This window comes from Diceros bicornis, chromosome 18 (assembly GCF_020826845.1).
Source record: "Diceros bicornis minor isolate mBicDic1 chromosome 18, mDicBic1.mat.cur, whole genome shotgun sequence".
Taxonomy (NCBI): Eukaryota; Metazoa; Chordata; class Mammalia; order Perissodactyla; family Rhinocerotidae; genus Diceros; species Diceros bicornis.
The window spans coordinates 57,028,615-57,049,827 of NC_080757.1; the positions used below are offsets into that span (position 1 = coordinate 57,028,615).

General features: G+C 50.7%; 1 protein-coding gene across 1 annotated transcript; it reads left to right on the forward strand.

Moving 5' to 3' along the window:
• Window positions 1-2,354: 2,354 nt before the first annotated feature.
• On the forward strand, window positions 2,355-13,839 carry LOC131417968 (uncharacterized). Its single transcript, XM_058562063.1, has 6 exons — window positions 2,355-2,416; window positions 5,257-5,407; window positions 6,337-6,389; window positions 10,831-11,002; window positions 11,802-11,878; window positions 13,171-13,839. Exons 1-6 carry the CDS (start codon window positions 2,355-2,357, stop codon window positions 13,619-13,621), a joined length of 966 nt encoding a protein of 321 aa, XP_058418046.1. The 3' UTR covers window positions 13,622-13,839.
• The last annotated feature ends 7,374 nt before the right edge of the window (window positions 13,840-21,213 follow it).

The following is a 21,213-nucleotide window of genomic DNA, read 5'->3' on the forward strand; positions in this document are numbered from 1 at the left end:
TTAATACTGCTGCAGGCTGCCAAGAAGAGACTAGCGGGCTAAACAGTGGGTACAAAGGAGGGGCCCTAACCCACTGTCGCGGCCGTCCTGACCGCTGGGCACTCACAGCTCTGGGAGGATTCGGAGATGTGTTTCCTAGTCCTCTGGGCTCTCTGTGCTCCCCTTTGCTTTTCTGCATGAACATTATCTGGGAACCCTTAGGCTGCCTCCAGGGGTTATTTATCCATCCCCCATATCCAGGGGAGGATCCTCCTGCCCTGACACCTGCTGTAGCATCCCTCAGCACAGCCACAGCTGCTGTCCAACTGAAGCTGCCCTTATGGGGACTTCGATGAATTTCCCTGTTCTTTTTTTAGGATGAGCCAGTTACACTTCTGTAGTGGGTTGAATTGCGTCCCCCTAAAAGATCTGTGTCCTAACCTCTGGTACCTGTGAATGTGACCTGATTTGGAAATAGGGTCTTTGCAGATGTGATTAAGTTGAGGATCTTGAGATAAGATCATTCTGGATGTAGGGTAGGCCCTGAATCCAGTGGCTGGTGTCATTATAAGAGAAAGGAGAGGGAGATTTGAGACAGAGACACACAGAAGGAAAGGCGATGAGAAGATGGAGGCAGAGATTGGAGTGATGCAGCTGCAAGCCAAGGAATACCAAGGATCGCCAGTGACTCCCGGAAATTAGAAGAGAGGCCTGGGATGGATTCTCCCTCAGGGCTTCCACAGAAAGCAACCCTGCCCACATCTTAATTTCAGCTGTCTGGCCTCCAGAACCATGAGAGAATAATGTCTGTTGTTTTAAGCCCCCAGGTGTGGTAATTCCTTATAGCAGCCCGAGGAAACTCATACACCTTCTCCTCAAGCCTTACACTTTTGACAAGGGTGTGTAATGGCTCTCTCATTTTCAACTTTCAGTTAAACAATCCCATGTTTTTGAATAATTTAAGTTCCAGGACTGCATTTTGACACTCATCTCCTCTGGGCCGCTTTGCCTTGGGCCGTGGTGGACTTTGTGTGGCAGACATTCTCCTCCCTGACCTCACTCGGCCTCCCCACTGGCTTTGGTGACCACCCATGGGGCCAAGTGTGTGCCTTTCTCTCCTCTTCTGCCTCTTCTCCCGCCTTCCCTGCAGTGGGGTGCTTATGCCCTGAGGCCCATTGGCAAATGTCATTAGCTGAAAAGAATCCCAGAAGGCTAATGTTTTCTCCTACTTTGTCCTCAGTTCTTTGTTGATTTCCTGAAAATAGACTTTACCTTTTGACAACTTCTCAGCTTGCCATAATTGCTCGGTCCCATACTGTTAGGTAGAGAGCCTGGGAGTTCACCTGCTGTTGCTAATTCCTCCTGTGGGAGAAGGTGGATAGCTCCTGGCTGGGCATCCTCTGGCACAGGTGAGCTCCACTCTGAAAGGAGCGATTTCTGCTCTAACCTGGGGCGAAGCTCTGAGCGGACAGGGATCCCTTCTGCTCCGAGCTGCCTCCTCTGGGCAGAAAATTATAAGCCTGCAAGAGAGGAGATTGCAAAGGCCCCGGCCAGCCTCAGCAGGTGGAGGCCTCCGGAGTGCAGTGCAGGGAGCAGGCACTGGCCGGCTGCTGGCTTAGCATACAGGCCTTGGAGCTCCTCGTGGGAAAGATGAAGGCACTGGGAAGTACCTTCTTCCTCTTAGCTGCAGTGGGAGGCACCCACTCACTGCCTGAACAGAATCAAACGTCTGTCCTTAGGTGGGCAAAGGGGAGGTGCACAAGGGAATAGACCTTGCAGTCGCCACTCTTCTCATCCAAGATTCCAAGATTGACTCTGCCCTTGGATACGATCTCTCTCTAATGTCTAACTCTGCAGGATTGGGATTGGTGTTATTAAGGTAAAGGCAGGTTCTTGACATGCAGTGGCAGTAGGGGGACAACGGGAAGGAGACAAGTGCAGAGAGCAACGAGCAATAATGAGCAACAAGCTGAGAAAGTCAGCTTGCTCTGGTCCAGCTGCACTCACCCAGGGCTGCTTTCCCCGCAGAAACCACTCTGCCCTTACCCTTGGGGTGCCCTGCCAGGAAGGCTGCCTTTCCTGGGGCCTCTGCTGCTGCGAGCAGGCGTGGGGAGGGCCCCTAGTCCAGGAGCAGAGCAGGAAGCTTCCTGCTGTGGGCGCTCAGGGCTGCTGAGATGATGATGCTCACCCTATGCCATCACATGGTCCAGGAGACTTGGGGACAGGCAGACGTGGCGTCAGTTACACTCTGCCACTTCCTAGATGTCATCCTGGGCGAGCGCTTTACCTCTTCTGGGACTCAATTTCATCTGCAGCCCTGGAGAAATGGCTACTCCACGGGGTTGCTGTGCCCGTTGTATATCAGTGAGGCTAAAATGAGGTCTGAGGCTACTTTGCATGTAGAGGAAACCCCCGATGACCTCAGTGAATCTGAAAGGTAACATTCATCCCCCTCTCCTGGGGGAGGGAGCAGTTAACAAACGTGCACCCAGGTTGAAATCCTGTTGATCTTTTCCTGAGGGCGGCTTTCGCCACTGGATCACGAGGTGGGTCGGAAAGGGCTGGGTCAGGATGGGATAGGTGTGGGGTCAGCCCTGGCTGTGACCCAGCACGTGGCTCAGGAGGCTCTGTTCCTATTCTGGCACGGTGCCTGTTTTCTGGTGCTGGGGACAGCTGACCTCCTAGTCAGCGTCACTTTAGAGTGACATTCAACCCCCTGTGAGCTTCAGGACACTTCACAGTCTACAACCAAATGACATTATGTTGGAGCTGCACAGGATCTTTGAAATCATCTCCTCCAACCTGTCCTTTCCTGTAGCTGAAGACACAGTGCCTGTGGTTAGGTCACGGCAAGGGCCACGCACTGGGTCCTGGGTCCCTGAAGGAGGCCAGCATGGAGGAGGAGAGAGGGGGGCCATGGGCTGCACCCCGTTTGGATATGAGCCTGGATATTAGGAAGAGGTGAAAGGAAGAGGAGGTGGGGGTTGGGAAGTGACAGGCAGGCTTCAGGAAACCTGGGCTCTGGGTGTCATGCCTTAAGGGCTTTTGATGACATTTACGTTTGAAATGAATTGTTTGATGAACTCTTCCACCACCATTTTCACCCAGTAGCATTCAGAGTACGAGACAAGGAAAAGAGAGTTTTCCTGGGAAAGGAAGCTGGAAGGATCTGGCCTCAATTTTTGAGTCAATTTTCGGGTCAAAAACCATGCCCTTGGTACTGCTTAAAGATATTTTATTTTTGACGTGAGCATATAGTACTTTTATAATGAAAAAAACTCTCGATTAAAAATTTTTATTTAAAAAAAGTCAAATTATCACACAACATTGTGAATGTACTAAATGCCGCTGAATTGTACACTTTAACATTGTTAACGCTATGTGAGTTTCATCTCAAAAAAATTAAAACATGAGGAATATTATAAACTAAGGAAGATTAAAGAGTCATATAATCAAATGAAATTCATAAACCTAGAATAGATACTAGTTTGAAAATAAAAGTTATACAAGTTATAAAAGACATTCTTGAGGGGCCGGCCCCGTGGTGCAGCGGTTAAGTGCGTGCGCTCTGCTGCTGGTGGCCCGGGTTCGGATCCCGGGCATGCACTGACGAACCACTTGTCAAGCCATGCTGTGGCGGCGTCCCATATAAAGTGGAGGAAGATGGGCATGGATGTTAGCCCAGGGCCAGTCTCCCTCAGCAAAAAGAGGAGGACTGGCATGGATGTTAGCTCACGGCTGATCTTCCTCACAAAAAAAAAAAAGCGTTCTTGAGAAATGTCAACATTTGGATATGGACTAGAGATTAGATGATTAGATAGATCATTAGATGATGTTATGGGATTATTGTTAGTTTTCTAATGTGTGATTATGGTTTTATGATTATATATGAAATTGTCCTTATAAATTGATTATATATGAGATGATTATGTTAGAAATTTTCGTTGTATTTTGAAGATTCATGCTGATATATTTAGAGGTGAAATGTCATGATGTTTACAATAGACTGAAATTATACAGCAAAAAGATACGAGAAAAATAAAGTACAGATGGCAAAATACAAAAAAAGGTCAAATTACTCTTTTGGTGACTTCCCCCTGACATCCTTGATGTGCTGAACTCTCCCCTCCCCTACACACACACATGCACACGTGCACACACAAGACACACGCACACCTGCCTGTCACCGCTGCTTCCTGCTGTTATTCCTGATGGTCAAGCATCACTGCAGCCAGTCTTGAAACAGAGCTGATTTGCTCCCACTCCATTGTACTTTTACCCAACCTCAGCTGGCCTTCCACTGCTTGTGGCTCCACCTGACGTCCTGTCACGCGTCCCACAGCATCGCCTCCAAACTCCTGGCACCCACCCCTAGTGGGCCACTGGAGACTTGCTCTGTGCTCGCTGTCGACTGGCCTCTTGTTTTCCCCAGCTCAGCGCCATCCTGCATTTCCTTCCTCAGCAACTCTCTCTACCCTCCTGGCTGGACTGAGGAGGGTCCCTTCTTCCGGGCCATTTGATGATCCATCAGTTGATGGATTCCCCGCCGCTCACAGGGCTGAGCGTGGGAGGTGCATTAGTTTCCTGCCGCTGCTGCAACAAATCACAACTGGGTGGCCTAAAACAACAGAAATTGACTCTCTCCCAGACATCCAAAGTCAAGGTGTCAGCAGAGCCGTGCTCCCTCTGAAGACTCGAGGGGAGGATCCTTCTTTGCCCCTTCCAGCTTCTGGTGGCTTCAGGCACTCCTTGGCTTGTGGCCATATCACTCCAACCTCTGCCTCCGTCTTCACACCGCCTTCCTCTCCTCCCTCCCAAATCTCCCTCTGCCTTTCTCTTATAAGGACACGTCATTGGATTTAAGGCCAGCTGGATAATCCAAGAGGATCTTATGTTGAGATCTGCAAGAATCTTTTTCTAAATAAGGTCACGTGCACTGGTTCCAGGCAGTGGACAAATATTTTGGGGGGCCGCCATTGGCAGAGTGAGTGTGCACTGGGGTGCCGCTGCAGCTGTCTTTCTGAGCTGTCCTTCCTCCCCGGTCTCTCTAAAAGCCAGCCTGTCCGACTGCCTGGCATCCTCTTTCACATCTGGAGGCTCCTCCCCCAGCACCTTTTCCTCACCTTACAAACCCCTCCCGGTCTTGAACACAAAACAAACTGAAGACCGTGTTTCTCAAGACCACTACCCCTTGAACTCCGTTCCTTCCATTTTCCTTAGCTCCCAGACGTCCCAGAAAAGCAGTCCACATTCCTGGTCTCACCACTGGGCCTCCAGCTGGATTCTGACATCTGAGACGGAGCTTGCCGGCGGGGCTGCCAGGAGCCTCTCGGGATCCTCCGCCTCTTGGCTGTGTTTCCTGGGTAGGGGCCTCGGCCCCGTTCTGCCTTACCGCAGCTCGCTCCTGGGAACACGTGGGCCAACCGGGGTCTGTACCAGTGGGGAACGGACCTGGGTGGGGTTCAGCTGTGCCTCTCACTAGCCGCCTGACGACTTGGAGCAGGGCACCGCTTCTCTGGGCCCCGCGGGCTTAGCTGCGCCGTGATCACAGACTGTGGGGCTCAAAGGGACGGAGTATCGGCAGGTGCGCTGTGACTCCTCCGTGGGCGGGGAGGCCTCCAGGTGAGGGTGAGCGGGACTTTCCTTTTCTCCCCACTCTGCTTTGAGGGTGAGACAACCGGGTGGGGAATGAGGCCCAACGTTTCCGAAGCCCCAGGACCTCTTGCTCAGCGCAGCCTCCTCCTTTCAGTGTGGGCGAGGGTTTCTTCCTGTGAAATCTCTGTTAGAGACCTATATCCGGCCAGGCCATCAAGCGCTGGGTAATGAGGCTCCGCACCCGCTGTTTCCTGGCTGGAGAGGATGTGCACGTCTGCCGATGAAATTCTATGTGGGCTAATTAACATAGGGGAAAGTATTTCTCCTGAATTATTCACCAGCTTCCAGGAGAGCAAACAATCATCCTGGCTTCTTGTTAGGTATGTGCCAGAGCCTCTTTTTGGGGGGAGGGTTTTGGGCAACTCTCCAAGCCTGGGAGTTGGGGGAGAAGTGGTCCCTTCCATGGCTTTGAATGGCTTCATTTCAGGAAGCCACAGGGAGGCTCGTTTGTACCATCAGAGGTGTGGAGTTAATCCTTAAAGCCGGAAGAGAAATGCCTTGATGGGAGATGTCTGCGAGGAACTCTAGAAAGAGCCTCAATTCCTTTCTTTTTTTTCAAAGATGAGGGCCACCTTCTCCAGGGCAGCTTCCCTCAGAGAGAGCGAGAAAGGAGCAGGCAAGAGAGAAGCCACAGATTTTTTTGTAACCGAATCTTGGGAGTGACATCTTATCACTTTTGTGTATTTTATTTGTTAAAAGCAGGTCCCTCAGTCCAGCCCACACTCCAGTGAAAGAGATTCCACAAGGACACGGAGGTGAGATCTTTGGGGATCATCTTGGAGGCAGCCGATCGCCTTCGCTGTCTGTGGTAATGTATTTGTGCTGGGAGAGTGGGATTTTGGTTTTGCAGGAGCTATTAACACCCGCAGATTTATAGATCGGGAGCATTCCTTTCTGGCTATCCAGAAGGGATAGGCCGGCTGAGCAGTCCATTAATTTATTTGACTTTATCAAATCTTACACTTTGCAAACAACTTGCTTCTGTCTTTGATAGAGCATCCAGTTAAAATCCATAAATTACAGATATGTATAACAGCAGGTAGCAGCATGCATATGAAAATGGTGGCTATAAAATGTCAGCATGAAAAGATGTTTTGCCAATGGTTGTTAAGTTTGCAGGTGGGGGCTCTGCCTGAAAGATGGGCAGGATGAGACTATCCTCCAGGGCAGCTGGGCCAGACCTGCATTAATGCATCCACACGATTGTGCTTACCCTGGAGAAAACAAGGTCCTTAGACAGTGGGTTCTTTGCATTTCCACTGCTGGTAAAATGACTTGGCAAGCCTCAGCTCTGGCTAGAGGGGACTACCCCACTGAGCAGGCCAGGCCAGCTCCCTAGGCCAATGGGCAGACTACTGGGGGAGGGTGAGCAGCAATCAGGCCACTCTCTTCCCTTCCCTGAACAAGTACATATTTTAAAGCAACTTAGAATCCCAGGAATTTACAGGGCACGCTGTGGGCATGTCGTCCTGTTCTGTTTAACTAAGGGGACATCCTAAGAATGACTACTTTTGGTCAGGACCATGGACCAGGCACTATGCTGCTTTATCCCTTCCTCCTCCAATAATCAATTGCCCTTTGGGGGGCCCCACTCAACCTGGGAGAAGTCTCTGGTTCTTCTGGGAGTGTGATGTGATACAAAGTGCATGGCTTTGGGACAGGACAGACCCTTCAGGGTCCTAGCCTCATGATTTCCCAGCTGTGAGACCTCAGTTTTCCCATCTGTAAAATGGGGATAACAACACCTACTTTGCAAGGTTAGGGGAGGATTAAATAAATTATACCAAGAGCCTGGCAGCATTATAGACATATCAGAATCACATGAGATATCAGTTCTCTCCTTCCTTCTCCCCACCCCCCAAAAACAAAGTCGCACTGCTTAGCATTTCATTCCAGAAGCGTCTCCCTGCAAGTGATGATGCTCTCAACAGGTAGAGCCTCTTGTTGCAGGAGAGGCTGCTGCGTTGACTGAATGATCACTGGGGCCCGCCCCAGTGACAGCCCCAATCCATTCCTCTGCAGCGAGTTTTACAGCTGAGCAGCCTCCCTGGTCCTTTGTTGGGGGGATAGTGGAGAAGGAGCCTTACAGAGTATTATGGACTGAATGTTTTCATCCCCCCAAATTCATAGGTTGAGGCCCTAACCCCCAGTGTGATGGTATTTGGAGATGGGGCCTTGGGGAGGTAATTAGGGTTAGATGAGGTCATGAGGTTGGGGCCCCCATGATGGGATCAGTGCCCTTATAAGGAATCTATCAGAGAGCTTGCTCTCTCTCTCCACCATGTGAAGATACAATGAGAAGGCCGCTGTCGACAAGCCAGGAAGAGGGCTCTCAGCAGAACCCGACCAGGCTGGCACCCTGACCTTGGACTTCTGGCCCCCAGAACTGTGAGAAAATAAATTTCTGTTGTTTAAGCCCCCAAGTCTATGGTATTTTGTTATTGGAGCCAAACAGAGACCCTTCCAAGCTGCCCCTCTGGAAGCTTCTGCTTTGCCCAGCAGCAGCTGCTGTCCAGTATAGTTGCAGGATGTCGTTTTCTGTTGGAGGCTGGGACCCAGACCCTTGGCTGGAAGAGAATGCACCCTTCTTAGGAATATGTTGCTTGTCGTTCAGCAGAGGTCAGGGTAGTGAAGGGACAGTAACTGCTTGGGTCATAGCCCCTGACATTTGGTGGCCTCTCATGACTGAGAGGAAGGCACAAGAATCAACTCTGAGCCAGGGTGAGGCTAGTAATGTCTTTGGAACTGGTTTATGTTCTTCCAAAGGCCGGCTGAAAGTTTCCTTCCTGCAGAGATCCTGAGGGCTCAGTCAGGGAGGACAGCCACCCATCCCTGACCAAAAAGGGGTCCTCCCCAGCCTAGGGGGCTGCCCTTGTCACTGATCCCTGTGGCTTCAGCAAGGACCCCCAGAGAGTGGTCTCTCTGACTCCAATTGGTTGCTTTGAGGTCCTCAGAGCAGGGCCACCCTCCCCCGCCCGGCCCCTGTCATCCCAGGGCCTCCATGGACTCAGGGGCCAGGCAGGCCCCCAGCCTGCTGTGTCCTGGGGGACGCTGCTCCCACCCTCACACGACCGCATCAGCTCTGCACCTCCCTAAAAGATGTTCCCTTTGTTGCTAAACTTATTTTTGTCTTGTCTGCGCTGAATTATGCTTAGTTTCCCCGGGGCGGAGAAGGGGAACAAAAATGGAAACCAATTTGCTCTCATTGTGTCCACAAAGTACATTTCCTTTGTGCGGTGGTAACGTCTGGGAGTCCGTGCTGTGAAAGCTTGTCTTGAACGGTCTAATTGCCCCATCTCAGTCCTGGCTTGGCGCCCTGCTTTTGGCTTTTAGTGGATTTGAATTGGGAGGGGCCTTTGAGGGGGCGGCTTGTCTAACTGATGGATATTTTTAGCAAATCAAAGTTTGCTTTCCTGGGTCGATTCTATGTTCCCTCGTCACTGCCTCCCAACCTGTGGCCTCCAATCTTGTCGCTTCCCACTGTCTCTGGGCCCTGGGATGAGGCCACGTCTGTGCTGCCCAATTAGCACCAAGGCCAGCACAACTCTGACAGTGTGCCCGGAGAACCCAAACCAGGGCCACCGCCCAGCCCTGTTCCCAGGGACGGGATGCACTGAGCTCCCGTCTGTGCGGGAGGCGGGGTGGCAGAGGCTTCATGTAAGTCAGCGGTTCTCGGAGTGGGGTCCCCACGAGGCTCCGGTTTTTCTTTACACACTCAATCAAAACTGACCGAACGCAGGAACAGACACCAGAGTCCAGCTGGCTTTGCTTAAGCCAGACATTGAAGAGATTTGTACTAATGTAAAACTATGCCTTTTTTCTCACTAAAATTGTGTTGTTTTGGAAATGAGAGTTTTTTTCATTAAAAAATGTCATTTAGCTATAAACCAATGTTACCTCAATAAAGTACAAAACTCTTTAAAAAAAGAGTGATGCAAACAATAGATAGAAAAGAGGAAATCATTTTGCAACATATAAGTGTATCAAATCAATACACGTACACCTTAAACTTACACAATGTTATATGTCAGTTATATCTCAATAATGCTGGAAAAATTTTTTTAAATAAAATAAATTTAAAAAATAAAAAGAAAACAATCTTATTTATGTTAACATGTAATGGTTTATTGTTGCTATTTTTTAAGTGAGTTAATAAATAAAAATTCAAATTTCTCAGTGTTAAGTTCTATTACGGTAAGTATTGATCAATATGATGCATGAAAGCAAAAGCTCTTTGGGATCTTCACTAATGTTTAAGAGGGTAAAGTGATTCTGGGACAAAAAGTTTGAGAACTGCTGATGTAAGTGATATCATTTAATTCTCTCACCACCTTCATGGGGAGCCGTATTATCCCCACTTCACAGAAGGAGAAGTTAAGACCAGGATGAGCGATTTGCCTGTGGTTTCATGGTGTGTGGCTGGGTTGGGATTTAACAAAAAATACTTCTTGGGGCCGACCTGGTGGTGTAATCGGTTAAGTGCACACTTGAGTGTGCACGCTCCGCTGCGGTGGCCTGGGGTTCGTTGGTTCGGATTCCGGGTACGCACCGACACGCTGCTTGGCAAGCCATGCTGTGGCGGTGCCCCATATAAAGTAGAGGAAGATGGGCACAGATGTTAGCCCAGGGCCAGTCTTCCTCAGCAAAAAAAAAAAAAAAAAGAAAAAAGAGGAGGATTGGCAGATGTTAGCACAGGGCTGATCTTCCTCACACAAAAATAAATAAATGAATAAATAAATAAATAAAATACTTCTTTACAAATAATAGTTAATACATACTAACTATAAAAAAAATTGGAAAGTGAAAAAAATTTAACCCACCCTTAAGTCTGCCACTCAATATTTTGGAATATTTGCTTTGTCCCTATACTTAATTTACATAATTTGGACCATTGCTGTCCATGCAGGATTTGAACCCAGAGCTGGGTCACAGCGACAGGCTGAGGTTGTGTTTTCTGGATGCGGTGGAGGGCAGCTCCCTGTGAGGAAGGGTGCTCTGCCTTTGTCTCCTCCTATTTCGAGAGTGTCTGGGAATAGGACCTGTAAACCTCGTGTTACGGGCAGAATTGTGTCCCTCCAGAATTTGTACGTGTCTCAGAATGTGACCGTCTGTGGAGAAAGGGCCTTTAAAGAGGTGGTTAAGTTAAAACGAGGCCATTAGGGTGGGCCCTAATCCATCTGACTGGCGTCCTTACAGGAAGAGGAAATTCAGACGCACAGCGAGACCCCAGGGATGCGTGTGCACAGAGGAAAGACCACGTGAGGACACAGCAAGAAGGCAGCATCTGCAAGCCAGGGAGAGAGGCCTCAGGAGAGACCACTCCTGCCGACACCTTGATCTCGGACTTCAGCCTCCAGACTGTGAGAAAGTAAATTTCTGTTGCTTAAGCCCCGTAGTCTGTGGTATTTTATGGCAGCCTGAGCCGACTTACACACTGTCTTATTCCTTCTGTGGGGACAGGGGTATGAGTGGGGCAGGGGCTCTGGATGACCCAGGCTGTTTCCCTGGGAGGGGGGTCTGTGGGGTGATGGGTATGATCCCACAAGAAGCAGCAGAGACTGGGCCTTAGAACCCCTGCCCAGGGCCTGGCGTCCTGGGGCTCTGCTCCACCTGCTTGGGGCTGGGGGAGTCCTCCTGAGCCCCCAGCTCATGATTCGAGAAAGCAGCTCAGACCCTTCCAGGCACAGGTCTCGGGAATGGGAGCATCTGCTTCCGTGGGTCCGTCCACTGAGAAGGCTCTGACCCTGTGGAAACGGCTCTGCTGGCCTAGACCCCTGACACAGGTTTCGTTCCTGCTGAGGAGCTCAGGCCCGGCCTTGGGAGGGGTCCAGCACCAACAGAACCTGCATCTGGAATCAGCAGCAAGACAGCAAAGTGCCACTCGTAACTCATGGTCCAGGGAGCGAGCCCGGGGGTGGGGACAGGGTGCCCGCCCCCCTTGCTGCCTCCCAGCCTGGGCTCTGTCCTCTGGGCTCCACCTCCCAAGGAGACCCTGGACAAAGGCACAGCCAGGCAGCTCCGGCAAGTGGCTGCCGTGCATTGTCAACGGCGCCGAGGCCTAAAGGCGCCGGTCCTTCCTCCTTAATGACGACACTGACCTGAGCGTCCTTCTGCCTCCCGGTTATCGCTCTTGAGTTAATGCCCATTTCTTCCCTCTCGTGGTCTAGACGTCCCCGCCTCCCATTCTCTCCTCAACCCAGTCCAGTGGGCTTCAGTCTTCACTCAAGGCCCTGACAGGTCTCTGGTGAGTGCCTCCCCTCTCAGCACCATCTCACCGCGGACACCTTCTGCTTCTTGAGTCCACCCAAGCACCACGCTTGCCGGGTTTCCCTTACCAGCCACGCCTCCTCTTCCTGGTCCTCGCTGTTGGCCTGTTGCTGGGCTAGTCCCTGGCCCTCCTCTCTCTGTTTTTTCTCTCAGCACTGCCCAGTAGAGCTTTCTGTGATGAAGGAGATGTCCTCTATCCTTGCTGTCCAGTACAGTAGCCACATGTGGCTGTCGTGCCCCTGCAGTGTGGCCAGCGTGACTCAGGAACTGAAGTTTCCTTTCCACGTCATTTTAATTAATTTAAATGTAAATAGCCACAGTGGCTGCTGGCTGCTGTTGTGGACACCTCTCCTGGGCTCCAGAATCATCTCAAGCTGCCTTCTGACACACTACTGCTGGACGGCTGATGGGCACATTGAATTTAACAGGCTAAAACTCTATCTCACTCCCACCAAGTCCTCTGTCTCCCAGCCTTCGCCTTCTCAGAGAACAGCACCCCAATTACCCCACTGCTCAGCTCCCGAGCCCAGGAGTGATTTTTGACTCCTTCTTTCTCTTGCCCTTGACATCTCAACCCTGAGCAGGTCATGTGGGCTCCTCCTTCAAACATATCCCCAGTCCAACCCTTCCCTCCCCCTCCACCGGCCTCCCTGCCTCGCCCTCCTCTCCTGCGTCCCTCATCCTCCCAGCAGCCCGTGTGACCCATCTAAAGCGTGAATCCCAGCACCTTTCTCCCTGCCACTGCACATGCACCAGAAAGATGCCTCCTTCGGACCACGGCCTACGAGCCCCGCCGTGCTCTGGCCTGCCCACTTCTCAACCCCGTCTCCTTCTACGTGCCCCCTGCCTGCTGGGCTCCTGCTGCCCGGCCTCTCTGTGGGCCAGCCTCACATCCAGGACTCCTGGGTGTGCTATCCTTGCTGCTCGGAGCCCTCCTCCCCCATCTTGCATGGCGTCTCCCCTCCTGGCTCCAGTCTAAATTCACCTCCTCAGAGAGGGCTGTCCCCCCAGCACAGCCCTGGTCTTCTTTATAGGGAGCTTGCCATCCCTGAGTTGGTGTGTGTACCCAGCTCCCCCATGGGAACAAGAGGCTGGAGCTCTGTCTTGCTCACCATGTGTTCCAAGTAAAAATGCTCATTGATCGGCCCTGGGTCAAGCTCATGTGCTCGCTCTCTCTCTCTCTCCGCCCCCACCTCTGCATCCCTGCCTGCCTGTCTGGGCAGGCTGTGTTTCCTTCTCTGTCCTTGGCTCTGGCCTTCTTGTCTTCAGGTGCAGGGTAGAGGAAGGTGGAAGCCGGAATTCCCGAACAAGAGAAGTCAGCCTCACACCATCGGTGTCCCAAGATGAAGTTGGGACTTGCCGCTCATGCCATGGCCTCCTGCAGAGCAAGGAGGTCCCACTCAGTGCTCCCCTACCTGGCCCAGCCCCGCCTCCACCAGAAACATCCTGGGGAATCTTTCCCATTAGACCCACTGGGTCCAGGGTGCTGGATCGGTCCTTTGGTACCATTAGGTTTCAAAAAAACACCTCCTCTTGTAGTGCAGGGAGCAAAGTAAGCTGTCCCTGGGGAGAGGGGCTGACTGCCTCGCCGGGTTGGAGCTGGCGGCCAGCTTTCCTCTGTGAGAGGGCAGAGGGGAGACTTGGGGTGTGCTTTGACCAGAGAGGGTCCAGGGTTTCGGACAGTCTCACCTTGACCCCATCTGTCCTAGGCCAAATGTGAGCACCTTGGCTGGAGTCCACCTACTTCTGCTGCCCTGTCCCCTCATCACAGAGCCCTGCAGCAGCAAACCCAAACTTCCCTGCGAGCAACAGCACAATCCCACCCTAATTATAAGGCAGGAGAGCGCCTGCTCTGTCAGCCCTGACTTTAATTTCTCTAATTATAGCCGAGGCTGCAAGCAGCACTTCCTCCTTTAATCTGCTTAATGCAGACACACACTCCCCCCCCAACCCCTGGCTTCTAACTTTAACCCCTTTGCTGCTGGGGGGCAGTTTTCTGAGTGGGCACCTGTTGTGGGCTGAATTGTGCCCCCTCCCTGAATTCACATGTTGAAGCCCTAACCCCCAGGACCTCAGGGTGCAACTGTATTTGGAGATAGGTCTTAAAAGAGGTGATTAAGTTAAAATGAGGTTATTAGGGTGGGCACTAATCTAATATGACTGGTGCCCTTAAAACAAGAGGAAATTAGGACACGGACAGACACAGAGGGAAGACCATGTGAAGATCCTAGCAGCCAAGGAGAGGGACCTCAGAAGGAACCAACCCTGCCCACACCTCGGTCTTGGACTTCTAGCCTCCAGAATTGTGAGAAAATAGATTTCTGTTGTTTAAGCTGCCCAGTCTGCGGTACTTTGTTATGGCAGCCCTGGGAGACTGATCAGCACCCTTGGCAGGGGGAGACAGCCTTGCAGCCCCTGCCTGAGAAGCAGGACGAGTGCTCCTTCCCTCTGAGGAAGCTCACCCAGTAGGGGTCAGGCTCCTGGACCCGTCTGTGGTCAGTCGGTCAAGTGGAGCCGGACCTTCTCCTCTGGGCTGGCCTCAAAGTGTAGAAACAGCCGGTGATATCCTGGAGGAGGGTTCAGTTATGCATCTTGGCAGTTCCATGCCTGCAGGTGTGAGGTGTGCATGTGGGTGTGAGGTGTGCATGCGGGTGTGAGTGTGCCTGCAGGTGTGGGGTGTGCCTGCGGGTATGCCTGCAGGTATGGGGTGTGCCTACAGGTGTGGGGTGTGCCTGCAGGTGTGGGGTGTGCTTGTGGGGGTGGGGTGTGCCTGGGGGTGTGGGGTGTGCCTGTGGGTGTGGCATGCAGTTGTAGGGCGTGCCTGCAGTGTGGGGTGTGCATGCAGGTGTGGGTGTGCATGCAGGTGTGAGGTGTACCTACAGTTGTGGGTGTGCCTGCAGGTGTGAGGTGTGCCTTTGGGTGTGGGGTGTGCCTGTGGGTGTGGCATGCAGTTGTAGGGCATGCCTGCAGTTGTGGGGTGTGCATGCAGGTGTGCGTGTGCATGCAAGTGTGAGGTGTGGCTGCAGGTGTGGGTATGCTTGCAGGTGTGGGTGTGCATACCGGTGTGTGTGTGCACAAGGGAGCGCATACAGCGTGTCTGTTCCTTTACATGTCTCGTGTCGGCATGTGTACAGATGGAAAAGGCGAATCAGGCTTAGCATTAAGACTGAATTTCCCCTCCACCCCATGGAGCATGCTGCATGCCCTTGCTTTCTTTCTCAAAAAAATAAATCAACCTTATTGAAGTATAGCTTTCAGAATTAAAATGCATGTGTTTTAAGTGTAGCAACCAATGTGTTCACCTGTCACCAACACCATAGTCAAGATATAGAGGTTTTTTCCTAGCCTATTGAGCTATAATTGGCAAATAAAATTGTAATATTTTTAAATTGTACAATGTGATGATTTGATATACATATATATTGTGAAAGGCTTCCCACCATCGAGTTAATTAACACATCTATCACCTCGTGTATTTACCTTTTCGTGTGAGAACACTTAAGTTCTACTCTCTCAGCAAATTCCAGCTATACAATACGCTATTACCAACTAGAGTCACCACGTTTTACATTAGATGCTCAGACCTTATGACCTTATTTATCTTATAACTGGAAGTTTGTACCCTGTTACCAACCTCTCCCTATTTCCCCCACCCCTCAGCCCCTGGCAACCACCTTTCTGCTCTCTGTTTCTATTAGTTTGACTTTTTTTTAGATTCTACATGTAGTGATACCATGCAGGGGCTGGCCCGGGGGCGTAGTGGTTAAGTTTGCGCGTTCCACTTCTGCCTCCTGGGGTTCGCCGGTTTGGATCCTGGCCGCGGACTTACGCACTGCTCATCAAGCCATGCTGAGGCGGCGTCCCATGTAGAGCAACTAGAAGGATGTACAACTATGACATACAACTATCTACTGGGGCTTTGGGGAGAAAAAAGGAAAAAAAGGAGGAAGATTGGCAACAGATGTTAGCTCAGGGCCAGTCTTCCTCAAAAAAAAAAATTACAAAAAAAAAGGTCATACCATGCAGTATTTGTCTTTCTCTGTCTGGCTTATTTCACTTAGCATAATGTCCTCCAGGTTCATTCATGTTGTTGCAAATGGCAGGATTTCCTTCTTTTTTAAAGGCTGAATAATATTCTGCTGTGTTTATGTGTATATATATATATTTTTTTTCTGTATCCAGTCATCCGTTGATAGACACTTAGGTCATTTCTATATCTTGGCTATTGTGAATAATGCTGCAGTGAACATGGGGGTACAGATATCTCTTCCAGATAGTGATTTCATTTCCTTTGCATATATGACCAGAAGTGGGATTACTGGATCATATTGTAGTTCTATTTTTAAGTTCTTGAGGAACCTCCACACTGTCTTCCATAGTGGCTGCACCAATTTACATTCCCACCAACAGTGCACCAGGGTTCCCTTCTCTCTACATCCTCACCAGCATTTGTCATCTGTTGTCTTTTTGATAATAGCCATCCTAACAGGTGTGAGGTCATATCTCACTGTGGTTTTGATTTGCATTTCCCTGATGATTAATGATGCTGAGCACATTTTCATGTACCTGTTGGCCATTTGCACATCTTTGGAAAAATATCTATTCAAGTCTTCTGCTCATTTTTTAATTGTTTGTGTGTGTGTGTGTGTGCTATTGAGTTGTATGAGTTCCTTGTATATTTTGGATATTAACCCCTTACTGAATATGTGGTTTGCGGATATTCTCTCCCATCCCGTAGGTTGCCTTTTCGTCTTGTTGATGGTCTCCTTTGGTATGCAGAGCTTTTCAGATTGATGGAGTCCCACTTGGTGACTGTTGCTTTTGTTGTCTTTGCCTTTGCAGCGTGCCATTTCTACGAGGATGTCAGAAAATCAGTCGGTGTCCGGTCAGGGCAGGAGAAGCTGAGCTCGGCTTGTATTTCCTTGAGGGTGACTGTGCCAGATAATCTGTTCTGCGATGAGGGAAACGGAGCAGAGCTTGCGTGGAGCTGAAGGATGACTTCCAGCGCCCGGCTGGCCCGGTGCTCTGTGGGACTGAGTCATACTGTTGTCACCACCCCGCATGGTCACAGTCGTGCCTACCCGGCACCCACATTGTTGGAGACCTTCTGAAGGTCACTGCCAAATTGCGATGCCCTAAATGCATTGTGAGTCAAGACAACAGGCAAGGTTAGTCTGCCCCTTGACAGCACACGGCCCAGCGCAGTCACCCTCAGGAGGAATCAGGGGTGACTGAATGTATTAGGGGGAGGAGGGGAGGGGTATGGATGTGGAGACATGTCACCAGGAAGTCCTCCCTGGGACGGATTGGAATCTACAGCCCTGGGAAAGGGTGGTGATGTGAGCAGGGAAGGCCTGGGGAGAGGCGTGTGGTCCGGACCCCAGCGCCTGGAGCTGCCACAGTTACCACGGGTGGGGAGCAGGATTTCCGCCCTGGGGCGCTCCTATCCCAACAGTGGAAAGGGCTGGGTGGCCCATTACCAGGAGACTGTATACCCCATGCCTGATGCGTAACTGGGATGTTGGGTAGTTCTGTGAGGGCTTGACTCCCTACAACATCTCTCTGGGATCCCATTCTGCATTCTGCCCTTGCAACCCTCACCTGGCAGCCCCTTCCAGTCTCCTATGACTGTTCTGCTGAAGAGGTTCTGAGTTTTCAGATTATATGTAGCCAAGGCAACCCGTAAATACAGCACACACTCATTCCTGTTTTGGATGGAGACAGTTTTTATTGGACTTCCACTTAGTCCCCATCTTTCTCTTTGGTTCCCCTGGGTTTTGGGGTCCTGAGACTGCCCCCGCATGAGATGATTCACTAGAAGGACCCATAGGACTCAGCGTTTAGTTGTACCCATGGCTAAGGTTTATCACAGCAAAAGGACACACAATAGTATCAGCAAGGGAAGAAGACACAGGCGGAGTCTGGAGAAATCTGTGCGCAGGCTTCTGATGCTCCCTCCTTCCTATGTGGGGTACACAGAGCAATGAAAAATGCAGTAACATGTGCGAGGTGTCTGCCGAGGGACACCCATTAGGGACTCAGCCCCCAAGGTTTTTACTGGGGGCTGGTCACGTAAGCATCTATGCTGAGTGACTATCAAAATTCCAGACTCCTCTAAGCAAAGCAGGTGTTCATGATAAACCACATTGTTTGTACAGTGTAGGCACAGTGAACCATCCTTATCAGTTAGGGTAGGGAGGGAACAGTTCAAGTGCCAAGGGCCCAGACGCTTGCTCAGAACGAACTTTGCCAGCAGGACCTTCTAAAGATGGCAACCAGGACCTAGTCAGGCCTCTCAGATAGCTAGTCTCTCTGTCCTAATCTTCTTTCCCTGCAAACAGACAACCAGACCCGGAGGTTGCTCTCCTGTCGGCTCCTCTCCTCTCCTACCATCTGTGACCCCGGTTTCCTTGCTCCCTGCCGTGGGAACCTCCAGTGCACTTCAGACACAGCTGTTGAGTGGGGGTTGCAGCATCTGCTTTGAAAGCCCCTGCCTCTGCTGGTTATTCTACCACCGTCACTGCTGACTGTTGGCGGATGGCCGTGTTCATACCGTTTCCCCCACTCTGGATAAATCTTCCTAACTGATGCCTCCATTAGGGGGTCTTAACTTTGGAGGTTTGGAGTCTTTCCTGAGGCGGGTTCCAGCCCTTGAGAGAATGACCCCTTTCTGTCTGAATGCTTGTTCCAGATGCCTTCCACGAACCTGCAGTGGACAGAGCTGTAAGTGCCTGTGTTAGTTGTCTATTGCCGAGTGTTACAAACAGTGTGCAGAATGGAAGGAGACGCAAGAAACTGGCACCATAAGCTCCCTCCATGGAGGGTACGGGGGGCTGGGGGATGGAGTGGACAGTGTGCAATGCGCTATATGCCCTTTGAGATCCTTTAAATTTGGTACCATATGTAACTACTACATTTTCAAACAAAATTTTAACTGCAACAAAAGAGAAGAGGAGGAGGGGGAGGAGAAGGAGAAGAAACAGAGGAAATGGCAGAGCAGCACTGTTCACAATCACCAGAAGGTGGAAACAACCCAGTATCCATCAACAGATGATGACTGGATAAACAAAACGTGGTCTGTCCGCACAGTGGAATATTAATCAGCCAAAAAAAGGAATGAAATGCTGATATATGCTACAATATGGATGAACCTTGAAAACATGATGCCAAGTGAGAGAAGCCAGATGCAAAAGGTCACGTATTGTATGATTCCATTTGTGTAAAATATCCAAAATAGGCAAATCCGAAGAGACAGAGAGCAGAGTAGCGGTTCCCAAGGGCTGGAGGGAGGGAAGAATGAGGAGTGACTGCCTAGTGGGTAGGAGATTTTCTTTTGGGGTGATGAAATGTTTTGGAACTAGATAGAGATGGTGGTTGTATAAAAAACTGAATGTAATAAATGCCACTGAATTGTATATTTTAAAATGGTTAGTTTTATATTATGTGAATTTCACTTCCATTAAAAAAAACAAGAATATATGCCAGAAAGATCCAGCTCACAGGAAGTGCTCTGTGCATATACTGTGCATTCTGGAGGGACAGGAGTCCTGGGTGCCCCAGCTGAGTGCACGCTGCTGTCCTGTGTCTTCTCTATTGCCCGTTCCGCATCTGGCTTTCCTGGGTTCCAGAGGCAAAGTGGGGGTACATCAACAGTACACCTCCACCATGCAAATTAAACAGAGTAATGTGCCACATATACACCTAACCAGCAATCAACCAAAATAGCACTTAGGAGCATCTCTGAACAACGCCCTACAAATAACTGTATTTTCAAAATGCCCAAGGAAATGACAAAGTCTGCTGTTAACCTCAGGCCTGCAGCATCTCCAGGCTGGGCTGCTTGCAGATGGATTGTGCTGAAGGAGGTGCCGGAGTTGCCCGAGGAGTTGATGGCAAATCTGATGTACCTCAGGTCCCTTAGCTCAGCAACTGCTTTCTTTAAGAGACAGGAAGAAGGAATACGTTCATCTCCATCTCTTAGGCCTGAGCACTTCGCTGGTTGATAAACCGATCAAATTAGGAGAACAAGGTGTCAGCGCCTGGTGACAGACCCTGCTGTTTGGGGAAGGTGCCATCAGGGTTTAGGTGCTAGATGTTCAGGGGGAGAGAAAGGACCAGAGTCTTGGGGCCTCCCTGGGATATGACAATGCTCATTCCCTGAGCACTGACTACAGGTGCCTGAGCCGTGAGCCGCAGGATGGCATTCACTCCTCCCTGGCTGAGGACGAGGATGGAGGTGCTCTCAGGACACCTGCTCACATGGGCGAGGAAACCAAAGCTCAGCCAGGGGGGGAGATGTGCTCTAGTCTGCATGGACTGTAAGGGGCAGAGCCAGGATTTGGACCAGGGCTCTTTGACCCAGAGTCTGTGCTTTACACAAGACACGACCCCAGGGAGTTTCAGGGTTAGCTCACTGAGGCAATGCCCCCTCTCTCAACCATGGGCAAGTGGTATTTCTGTATATTTCAAACATCCCACGTGAATTGGCAAAGAGCCAATGAAGGACTTTTAGAAGAGAATGGTCCTGAGCCATCAAGGGGTCCTGGAGAGCCAGCAGCCCTGAGGCAGACAGAAGCTTGGACCATCAGGAGGGAGAGTCTGGGGTCAGCTCCTAGGTATCTGGGTGGCCCTGCCTGTGTCAACTCCACTCCTTCTTCGAGACAAGAGTAGCCTCGAAGGACAGAATCAGAAAATTCCACCATCTGAGTTCATTGAGCCTCCTCCTCCCCCCAGGGTAAGGCTGAGGCTGGACTGGCCACACTGGTGGGACATGCCAACAGTGGGGCCGAGCACAGCCCAGGAGCAGAGCCAGGATTCTCTGAGACTTCCCAACGTGTTCCCCACAAGTTACACAAAATACCTCCTATTCCAGTGAAGAAGAAGACTGGGATTAGGGGTGGGCGCAGTTCCAGGAGCCTGCCAGCAGATGGGAGAGACACAGGCAGAGGTGATGGGGCCTGGTGGAGAGGTGGGGGATAGGCATCATGGGGTTAACGGGACACTCTGTTTGGGGGCTGTCCTGTGAGAGAGCTCCTGCAGAAGTGACATGTCCCTGGAGGTGTATTTTCCCTCAGTGTCACCTCACTGAGCTGCCGCTTTCTCTGATGTTCCTGAACAAAACCCAATTCATCATCATCCTAAAAATTGATTAAAAAAAAAAAGAGCCTTCAGCTCAAAGAACGGCTGAGATCTGGGATGACTGATGGCTTTATTAGCATACTTCAATTTTATATTTATCAAATTAAACCAGCAGCCAAGGGGCACTTAATTAAGATTCTTTCTCAGCAGCTGGAGAAGATGAGGGAGAGAAAG

Bases quoted from the DNA above. Each gene is read 5' to 3' on its own strand.
- LOC131417968 (XM_058562063.1), top strand. From the start codon at position 2,355: ATGAGGTCTGAGGCTACTTTGCATGTAGAGGAAACCCCCGATGACCTC. The intron at 5,408-6,336 runs GTCTGTACCAGT...TGTTAAAAGCAG, and splicing joins GAACACGTGGGCCAACCGGG to GTCCCTCAGTCCAGCCCACA. The intron at 11,879-13,170 runs GTGAGTGCCTCC...TCTTGTCTTCAG, and splicing joins AAGGCCCTGACAGGTCTCTG to GTGCAGGGTAGAGGAAGGTG.